The following is an 11,168-nucleotide window of genomic DNA, read 5'->3' on the forward strand; positions in this document are numbered from 1 at the left end:
AACAAAGAATTATTTTCATCATATACTCCAGCACCTACAGACGAGAAGTTGTTTATGGAAAATTTCGTTGTTGCAAAGGTGGAAGGAACTGGCAAGATCCTCCTAAAGATGACATCAGGCAAGGTGGTGACTTTGAACAGGGTCTCGTATATTCCGGAATTGCGAAAGAACCTAGTTTCTATACCAGTTCTGACTAAGAATGGATTCAAATGTGTATTTGTTTCTGATAAAGTTATAGTAAGTAAGAATGAGATGTATGTAGGAAAAGGTTACCTCACTGAGGGCCTTTTTAAACTCAATGTAATTGCAATTGATATGAATAAAGATTCTGCTTCTTCTTACTTGCTTGAGTCTAAATGTTTATGGCATGAACGTTTGGGACACGTTAATAACAAAACCTTGCGAAAACTAATTAACTTAAAGGAAGGTGTGAATGGGAAATAAAAAAGAGAAAATGAAAGAGGAAGAACCGATGACAGTAGGGGAACCAATTTTGGAGGGAAAATGAAAAGTCATTGCAAAGTGCAAATGAAAAGTCATTTTTACCATATTGGTAGAAGAAAGGAAATTGTTGTCCTTATATTAGTAAACACTTCCTTTAGTTCTTAAAGGGTTAAGAAGAAGGTGCCCCATCGCGCCGTCGTCGTCGCTCCCTCGGCCTCGGCTTCGGCTTCGGAGAGTTAGATTTGATTGATTACATTTTATTACATAAACAAAATTGTCGATCGACTGAGTCTGTGTGTGCTCTTGTTGTTGTTCTTGCGTTCGCTGAAGTTATTGAAGTTTGAGATACCGCTACTTTTTTAACAGGTTAATCCGTTTTATCTTGGGAGGAATTAATCTGCAACCTCGGTACAGTGAGGGGATTAAATTTCTTAAGGAAACACAGTGATTTCTGTGGACTCGGATTAAAATCATTCCGTCTATTTCATCTACTTTCTGTTTCTATATTTTTGGACTAATGCCAGTTATATATATATATATATATATATATATATATTAAGAGGAACCTAGAACACCCAATGAATAAATGATCTGATTGGCCAATTGGTTCTAGCGTGAGTGTTTAAGGCTTTTTTAGTGTTGTTCAGCTCGAATTTAATAAGTGGAACAAGAGTAACACGAAAACTTCAAATATCATGCTAGCTAGTATAAAAAATTGTTACACTAACAATAATGTACTAGTATATAATTAGATCTTGTCTATTAATTAGAGCTAATACAAAATGAGGTTAAACTGAGTTGAAATGAGGCTTCAAGCTCTGTTTTAAGAGGCAGATTTCAAATATATATATAACATTGCTTCTCTGAGTTTGAAGAATTGTTAGCACACAGATATCATTTAGTGTAAGATGGACAAATTAAAGTAATCAATACGAAAGATTAATTAATTAAAAAGATAATGGATAGTAAATTACTTCTCACTGTCACAATAGATACATACATTTTGGGAAATGAGTAAATACATAAGTCTTCAAGCTAAGCTTCACCATTTCCAGAACACATTTGAACCACACTTGTATTTGTCCTTGCCTTCGCACTCCAACGCCAAATCGTCACTTATAAATGGCACTTTCTGAATTTCATTTGTAAAAACACAAATATTAGCATATCAATTCATTTGTTCAACAAAAAAAAAATTAATGAAAAAGGTTGAGATTACCTTTTGCTTGGCAAGGTCTTGGCATCCTGTGAAGTTCTCAGGGAACTTGCAAGTTCCAAACTGAACAGTATATGCCCTTGCGAAATTCGCACCACTTGTAGCCAACCTCTTCTTGTCATTCAATTCCTGTAGATTGACTGAATCACGTTAAATGTTTGTGTTTTTTTGGATATTTCTCGATAATAAATAAGCATACATATATACCTTGTTGGCTAGGCTTTTCTCAAGATATTCGTCAATAACACCAGCATTAGCAGAAGAAGCAGTGGTGAAAAGGGCAGCAGCAAGGCCAAGGAGAGCAACTCTTCTTCCAGCTGCTATTTGGTCCTTGTCCATGTTGGAGTTGGAGCTGGATTGTTGTTGAGCCTTAATGATTAATGGCAATTTATGAAGTGATGGGGAAGCCATAGTAACAGTATATTTTGATGTGAGTTCAGATGAGCCCATGCCTGATACAGCATAGCTGCAAGCCAATACACTTGAGTTCATTGCTGCCATTTTTTTTTTCCTACTATAATCTTGGATTTCAATCAACAACTTTTTTTAATTAGATAAAACTTTTTTAAGTATTTTTTTTGGTGATGGATTTTGTTATATTGTTATAAGGATAGTGAGTGTAATTTTAGGTTGTGGTAGGAGTTTGGATAAGGTGAGATTGCCTCACTCCTTATTGGCTAGTTTTGGTTTCATGTTTTAGCATACATCCATATGTGTGGTGAACATGAGCCATTTAAGAGTGGACCCAATATCCAAATATGTGCTTGCTTGGGATTAATATTCTTCTGGCTGCTGAATCAATAGGTAAATAATTGTGTATTTCTAAGGGATGTTCTCCTTATTTTTTTTAATGTAAAAGTAAATACTAAATTGAGATGATAATTAACAAAGAGTGTTAAAGTCTTTATCGGTATTAGTTAATTGATATTGGATCTAATGACACTATAGGTTTTAGGAACAGTTACAAAGAGTGTTGATTGCCTCTAAAAGTCATATTTAGCGGCAATTAATTAGTTATGAAAAACTTTCAAAAAGGGCAAACATTAGGCTTTAAATAGGACTCATTAGCTACAGTTTAACTAATTACAATTCACATCTACACTTTGGTTTACTACACATTTGTATTAGATGTATTTTTATTTTTTTTGCAGATTTTGGAGAGAAAAAATACAAATACAAATTGATTTGTATCAAAATGAATACATATTAGGAGGTGAGAAGAGAGCGAGATCGAGAGAGGGAGGAGGAGAGCGAAATCAAGTGAGGGAGGAGAGATGATGAACACATGTTGTATAACGAATAAAATTGATACAAAATACGAATTTAGTTTTTCGAACACAATCGATATAAAATACAAATCTCTAGCCTATATTTGATTGAATACAATTAATACATAATACATTTGACAGAGATGATAATGCATATTGTATTCGTATGAATACAAATACAATTCATACAAATACAAATTGATTTGTATCAAAATGAATACATATTAGGAGGTGAGAAGAGAGCGAGATCGAGAGAGGGAGGAAGAGAGCGAAATCAAGAGAGGGAGGAGGCGAGCGAAATCGAGAGAGGGGGGACAGATGATGAATACATGTTGTATAACGAATACAATTGATACAAAATACAAATTTAGTTTTTCGAATACAATCTATATAAAATACAAATCTCTCACCTATGTTTGATTGAATACAATTTATACACAATACATTTGACAGAAAGGATAATGCATATTGTATACGTATGAATACAAATACAATTCATACAAAAATACAAATATAGTTTTTCGAATGTATAAATTACAAAATTCTCACTATATTTTATTGAATACAATTGATACATAATATATTTGAATGAATTTCTTCTTATTGACAAGAGAGAGAGGGCAAGAGAGAGGCAATGGAGAGAAGGAAAGAGTTTGCTATAAAACCAACATATAGTGGTTTATTGTAATTATATTTAAATTATGGTTGTGTTCCATAAATATGTTGACATGTTTGCCTTGTTATGCAATTTTTCCTATTAGTGTCGTTAATTAATAGTCGTTAAAGATCATATTTGGTGTAATGTTATAGTATTTATGTGCCATAATGTCAGTTTTATTTTAAAAATTTTGAAGCTTATGATCTTTAACCTGTCATGACGTAGCTATAAAAAAAATACCATAATACAAGCATAGTTTATAGGGCATGTACCTGTCATTCTTTTTTCAAAAGAGTACTACAAGGAAATAGGGTGACACAGAAGAAATATTATTCTTCATCTTGTCTGTAAATATATACTTAATTAATTTCAAAGGAAGTTAAAGACAATGGTTCAAACATCATATTTGACATCGTCTTACTAATTTGAAAACAAATTAATGGAAGATATTAAAAGAAGGAAATTAAATGGCAGAGGAGGAAATTAAGGAATAAGGAGGCTCCTCTCATTGCGTGTCTACTTTTTCAACTTATATATCACAATCATAATAATCACATTACGAAACTTCTCAATCCCCAATAAATTCGATTCATTTCATACATCATACATTTTCTTTCTTTCTTTCTTTGAATCAATCCAAGGTACGTAAGATATCAATCATTTGAGGTAGTTTTCACTTCCACTACAATAAAGCTCTACTCCATATGATGTATTTGACGTATTATTCTTTCAATCTATTTTTAGTACAGTAGAAAGTATCAAAAGATGAGCGATGAAAGAAGTGTCCCTCGTTTGAATGAGAGGATCCTTTCATCTTTATCCAGACGATCCGTTGCTGCCCATCCTTGGCATGACCTCGAGATAGGTACGTACTGTACCTATCCACATTTCATTTTTCATTCTTCAGACTAGCTATTTGATCTCATTTGTTTCTCTAATAATCGATTTTGTAGGACCTGAAGCTCCTAACGTTTTCAATGTTGTGAGTACACTAATTAATTAAATTACCCTCTCTGCTTTATAACTGCATATGATATGATCCGGTGATAAATATAGATACATACATTACATCAATCAATCGTTAACAGGTAATTGAGATAACAAAAGGAAGCAAAGTTAAGTACGAGCTTGACAAGAAAACTGGTCTCATTAAGGTATACATCACGCTAGCTCTTACAATATGATCAATGTATTATCTAACTCATCCTTTAACGCGTATATTTGACTTGCAGGTTGATCGAGTTCTATATTCATCAGTTGTTTACCCTCAGAATTATGGCTTCATTCCTCGAACGTTATGTGAAGATAATGACCCCATGGATGTATTAGTCCTAATGCAGGTTCGGTTTTTTCTTCACAAAACAGGGCAAACAGGGGACTTATATTATTATTGAACAAAAATATGTACTTTTGTCGAACAGGAACCTGTCCTTCCAGGTTGTTTTCTTCGAGCTAGAGCCATTGGATTGATGCCTATGATCGATCAGGTTCCTAATTATATGTATGCTTAGAACTAATGAGGATCGCATTTGAGACTAATAGAAATTTTCTTATATTCAGGGAGAAAAGGATGATAAAATCATAGCAGTGTGTGCTGATGATCCAGAATATCGCCACTACACTAACATAAACCAGCTTCCCCCTCATCGTTTAGCTGAAATTCGCCGATTCTTTGAAGAATGTATGTTGTTTTAATTAACTATTTATTTCTGCGAATGTGTATATATATTTTACAGGTGACAATTAATTTTGTTAGATAAGAAGAATGAGAACAAAGAGGTTGCTGTTGATGAGTTTCTGCCACCAAATACTGCTGCTGAGGCTATCCAGTACTCTATGTAAGAATGTAACAACTTGTCTATTAATTATGTTTCATTCAACTGTGAATTCCTTTTCTCAAAAAGTCACTCAACTATGAGTTTCTTCTCTTAGAAAGTCACTCAACTGTTGAGTGACTTTCTGAGAAACGAAACCATGTATTGTATGTTCAAAAGAGGTTTACATTTGTACTATTGTTGTGCAGGGACCTTTATGCTGAATACATATTACAGACGTTGAGGAAGTAAATTCAAGTTTCATATATATTTATATATATATATATATATATGACTTCTTGATTATTTTTTTTATTTCTTTTCTAAGAAAAAGCTTGTATTCTTATATGTATCTCAAATTGTTTGAGTTAAAATACTCTTCAGTTAGTTACCCTTTTGAAATCTTACGTAGATATGTTATATTAAGAAAATATTTACCATCTATAGCAGTAATATTTTATTTTTTTCATTGGACTCTTGTAAGACAGTTTTAATACATATTACAGAAAATAATTTATAAAACAGATATAATACAAGTTTTATTCATGGTTAATACATTTATCACATATACTTATAATACATTGTGTCAATTTCTTATCAAACAAACATATTAAAAAACTAATAATATATTTATATTTCATGCATAATTTACTTTTAATACATAGCAAATTTATCATAATATTGCTATAAATGAAAATAAATAAAAGTATCGTTGAAATAAATAATTATTTATTAAAAAGTATTTATCCAAATAATTCTCTTCTTGAAATAAATTGCAAAGTTCAATATTTGGGAAGGGTGGTTAAACAAGACAACAGTAGATCAACAATGGACCAACCGATCAGATGAGCCCAATAAGAAAAAGAATCCATTAGCTGGGCCCAATACAAGGCCCATTTTGCACAAGGGGGAAACAAGTAAGATTTAGGGACCCTTGGACTAGCACAAATAACATAACATTATTTAGAACATAACGAAAATGGAAAAGAAAGGACTTGTTTTCATTCAAACGTTATCTAGTTGCTTCTGAACTATAAAAAAAAATTAAAAAAATAGTGGCAATAAATATACACATTAAGAAAAACGGTTAAAGAGAGTATTGTAATTTGAGAATAACACTGATCGAAGCTAATAAGATTCCAGAAGAAATATAGTTTTCTTGTTGATCAACTGTGAATCAATACAATGAATTGAATGAATTAAAGCTACTCTTCTACATTATATATATACATGTTGTAATCCGTTAAATGATAACAAACTAATTCTAACAAACTTCCTAGAGTTAGTTATAAGTTATAACTAACTTAACACCTTTTAAGTCACAACTCCTTTCTCATTAGTAAGTATTTACCGATATTACTTAATCAACATTAGATTCAATGTTGCTATAATCTTTAAGAACATCTACAAAGAGTGTTAATTGCCTTTAAAAACATATTTAGCAGTAATTAAGTTATTGTCGTTAATTAATTATTGCTAAAGATCATAGCTGTCGTAACTAGCTCATATTATATAAAAAATGATCGGGATAATACATATATTTGACCTTAAACTTGGCTTCAAATTTTAACTTTGACCTCCAACTTTCATAGTGCACAAATAGACACTTAAACTTGTATAAAGTAGAACAAGTAAACACACGAGTCCTACATGGCACAATACACGTAGGACACCACGTAGGACAAAAAATGCCATGTAGGATGCCATGTAGGTCATGTGTGTCTATTTGTTCAACTTTATACAAGTTTAAGTGTCTATTTGTGCACTATGAAAGTTGGAGGTCAAAGTTAAAATTTGAAGCCAAGTTTAAGGTCAAATATATGTATTATCCCGATCATTTTTTATATAATATGAGCTAGTTACGACAGCTAGGAATGACAATGGAGAGATGCGGGGCAGATTTAGTCCAACCCACAAACTTCTCAACTCGCCCCTCATTTCAGTTTTTTCTATTTTTAACCCGCCCCGCATAAACCCATACGCCCCGCCCCACTTAAGTTATTATTTCTACATACCTAAAGTAACATTACATATCTATCAGCCTTCTCATGTTACTTATATATCATATGCATCCTTTTTGTTTTCTTGTTCTACAAATATAAATATAAAGAAAAATAGAAAAGATATTGTAATAATTAGCTAGAATATAGTAATGAATTTATGAAAGAAAGGAAGAGTATGTTTGATCTGTAATTAGCTAGAAAAGGGCTGTCACTAAATATCATGTTTTGTTAATAGAAAGGGGGAAAAATCTACATTTTGTAAAAAAAATTGGGCTTAAAAAGATTTTCTGTAATATATATTGTTAATAAGGAAGCTAGTGATACTACAAATATTTTTAATAAGAAGCAATAGAATAAGAAGGGAGGAGACCCGCATGCGCCTCACACCCGCATAATTTTAAAAAATCAAGGCTTTGACCTATCTTACACCACTCTGTACCACTTAGAGACTATCCCTCCCCACCCCTCATAACCTTAAACCCATATCACTTCACATTCACCCCGTCCCATTGCTATCCCTAACGACAACTAGCTTCGTCTCCAAACATTTTTAACGTGCATTGTTATCTCATAATATTGTATATAGTTATATGTGTCTTAATTAGAGTTGGCATTGATTTGACAAGTACCATAAGCGCTCTTACTTGAATTAAATTTAAGAGAATATTTAAGCCAAACCACTTCTATTGGAGTACTTGAATAATTACATTAACCCATTGTGATGTGATTTTTAGGTACCACATCCACATTGATCATAAAAACGTGATGCATTTAATACATCTAATAAAGTCAACTCAATAATGACTTCTTTCAATAAAATTGTTCAAAGAATTAGCAATTTATATATATTAAAAAATATCTTTACATGGATGAAAGAAAGAATATTCACCATAACAAAAAATGTTAAAGTCTTTATCGATATTAATTAAATGTCATTAAATTTAATGTTACTATAAGTTTTACGGACATTTACAAAGAATGTTAATTACCACTATAAATACATATTTAACAGGAATTAAGCTATTATCGTAAAAATCACATTTGTTGTAATGACTATCAATAAAATTCCCAAACTATTTTAATATAAAGTTGCACCTCTTATACATGGACCACCTCTATATATATATAAATAAAATATACTATAGGCTACGTACCACCTACCTTAGCTTGCCCAATTTTTCAGAAACTTAATTCAAATAATGGAGGACATAAGAGCATGACACTAATTATTATTTTATATATATAGAGCTTAATATGTTTATTAATTAATGTCCCTTAGTTAACCAAGCCTACATAGGTAGGATAATATAATTATAAGTTCCTTTTCACCCTAGGCACTATTTTGTCTAGTAGCATTATTTCACAATCTACATCAAATAGGCTCTTTAATTTGATATAGCCACAACAGATGGAATGAAAGCCACCTTTTATTGAAAACTAACGACATGTCATCGTCAAATTAAAACACACACACACACACATATATATATATATATATATATATATATATATATATATATATATATATATATATATATATATATATATATATATATATATATATATATGATTAAATTTGAGACCCTAGATCCATTACATAAGTCTAGCTAGTAAATTTCTTCATACAAATAGCAAACAATATATAGGAAGAGTCCTGATCCGTGAGTACATTAATAAAGAGTGCTAAAGTTTTTATCAATATTAGTAATTAATTGCTATTAGATTCAATGTCGCTATAAGGCTTAGGGACATTTATAAAGAGTGTTAATTGCCAGTAAAAAATATATTTAGCAACAATTAAGTTATTGCCGTTAATTAATTGCTGCTAAAGTCCATACAACTAATATTTCCTCCACAAAATTAAAACCCATATTCAATACTCCCTCTATCATTATTTACTCGTCTATTTTTTACTTGACGCGCCTATTAAGAAAATAATAATTGACAATTGACTTAGTGAATTTATCATTTTATCCCTATTAATTGATAGTATTCCAAAATCAATTTATTCATTAAAGAGGTTTAACCTTTTTCAAAGACATTAACTCTATAAATAAATTGAGGATATAATAGATAAAAAAAATATTGTCTTTTCTTGATTTGTCAAAAATAACAAATAAAAATTCAAAATTGAACAAATAAAAATGGACAGTGGGAGTATAAGTTTTTCTTATTCTGGTTATCTGTTTTTTTCGTTACAAATTAAATTACTATGTTTTGAGCAATTAATATTTCTCCTAACAACAAATGTACTTTAATTTGATTGCTGGAAATGATCTCAGAATGTGATGGCCTATATAATCAATATTTTTAGAATGCGATGACCCTTTTGGTCATTAATTTATTCCACTCACTATTTCACCAAAGACCTCTAATACTCTTGCTACCATATCATGAGTCCCCACTATGTCTCATATATATGCATCTTTGAAAAATTGGCTCAATACCCATTTGTCTAGGGTATTTAAAACATCCCTAAACTTCGTGTAAATTTTTAGTTTCTTCCCTGCACTATTGACATTTTTAAAAACACATCTTTACTTGACTTACTGAACTTAAAAACATCCCGTTACTTGGTAGATCAAGTATGTTTTAGTCAAGTAGAAAGGGTGTTTTTAAGGCTGTCAATAGTTTGGGGATGAAACCATTAATCTGCGTCAAGTTTAGAGATGTTTTCAATACTTCTCTCAAAGTAATACTTAACCTTGTACCATAAACTTAAAACTCTAAACTTAATTTGATAACATATATAAAATAAAAGACTTGGGGGAATCTTACTTAGTAGCTTAGTAAATCAACTATTTGGCCTTTCACGAGTTTGATTCACCATCTTATAATTTCCTCTTCCATTGTAGAAATTAATTTGAGTTGTGTGATGCATGAGTAATAAAATTACAAGTTGAGATCATTGTCTAACCCTATATCATAATTATGATGATTGTATTAATTAAAATAAAAAATAAAAAAAATGCATGAGTTAAATGGTGTATATAGTCAGGTTGAGACTAGAGCATGCAAACTCTTTTTTGATTTCTCATTCTGTTTAGATGTGAACAGTCTTTGGAGATAATTGATCACTAGCTAGGTGGTCCTCTCTCTAGCTACCAACAATGCAATATTAATGAGCCACCCATATATACCTTTCCATTCACCTAAAATATATACTACATTTTCAGAATAAATTTTAAAATATAGTTCGATGCATTAACCTTTCGCTATATACAAAGTCAGAAAAAGGCATATAGTAAAAGTAGTAGTACGTAAAAGATAATAAAAAGAAGGCATTTGGTCCCCAATCTACTTATTGAATAGATTTATCCCATTCTCTCTGCACATTGTCAGTCCACCAATTGCATTAATGATCACATTCTTTTTCCTTTCAGGTTTATCAAGCTGTTTATTTTTGGTATTTGTTTAATAAATAGTATTTATTTTAGCTATATATTAGGTTTTTATAGAATTTAGATGTTACCATTTAATTTAGAAGCTGATGAGAGTGATAATTAGGGTTGCCCAAGTCAAATCAAATTAACAAAAAAAAAGTGATTTGTGGTTGGTTTGATATTGAAAAAAATAAATCGATCATTGTTGGTTTGATTTGGTGATAATAGAAATAAGTCAAATTGAATCTAAACTAAACCGACATAATATATATATGTGATTTTAATTTTTTATACATGATTTTTTTATATTATAATATGCTTTGTAAGTATTATTTTTTTAAAAATAATTTATAATTTTCAAATGTTTATATATATATATATA

General features: G+C 30.7%; 2 protein-coding genes across 2 annotated transcripts; one reads left to right on the forward strand and one right to left on the reverse strand.

The window, feature by feature from the left end:
• Window positions 1–1,361: 1,361 nt before the first annotated feature.
• On the reverse strand, window positions 1,362–2,241 carry LOC102603293 (photosystem I reaction center subunit N, chloroplastic). Its single transcript, XM_006352157.2, has 3 exons — window positions 1,868–2,241; window positions 1,664–1,789; window positions 1,362–1,576 (listed from the first exon to the last, which is right to left on the reverse strand). The coding sequence occupies exons 1-3, from the start codon at window positions 2,159–2,161 to the stop codon at window positions 1,487–1,489; spliced, it is 510 nt and encodes a 169-aa protein (XP_006352219.1). The 5' UTR covers window positions 2,162–2,241; the 3' UTR covers window positions 1,362–1,486.
• Window positions 2,242–4,351: 2,110 nt separating this feature from the next.
• LOC102603631 (soluble inorganic pyrophosphatase-like) lies at window positions 4,352–5,652 on the forward strand. Its single transcript, XM_006352158.2, has 8 exons — window positions 4,352–4,451; window positions 4,540–4,568; window positions 4,675–4,740; window positions 4,819–4,926; window positions 5,008–5,073; window positions 5,147–5,267; window positions 5,343–5,424; window positions 5,610–5,652. Exons 1-8 carry the CDS (start codon window positions 4,352–4,354, stop codon window positions 5,650–5,652), a joined length of 615 nt encoding a protein of 204 aa, XP_006352220.1.
• Window positions 5,653–11,168: the final 5,516 nt, after the last annotated feature.

The sequence above is a fragment of the Solanum tuberosum genome, unplaced genomic scaffold (assembly GCF_000226075.1).
Source record: "Solanum tuberosum cultivar DM 1-3 516 R44 unplaced genomic scaffold, SolTub_3.0 scf00147, whole genome shotgun sequence".
In the NCBI taxonomy this organism is placed as follows: domain Eukaryota; kingdom Viridiplantae; phylum Streptophyta; class Magnoliopsida; order Solanales; family Solanaceae; genus Solanum; species Solanum tuberosum.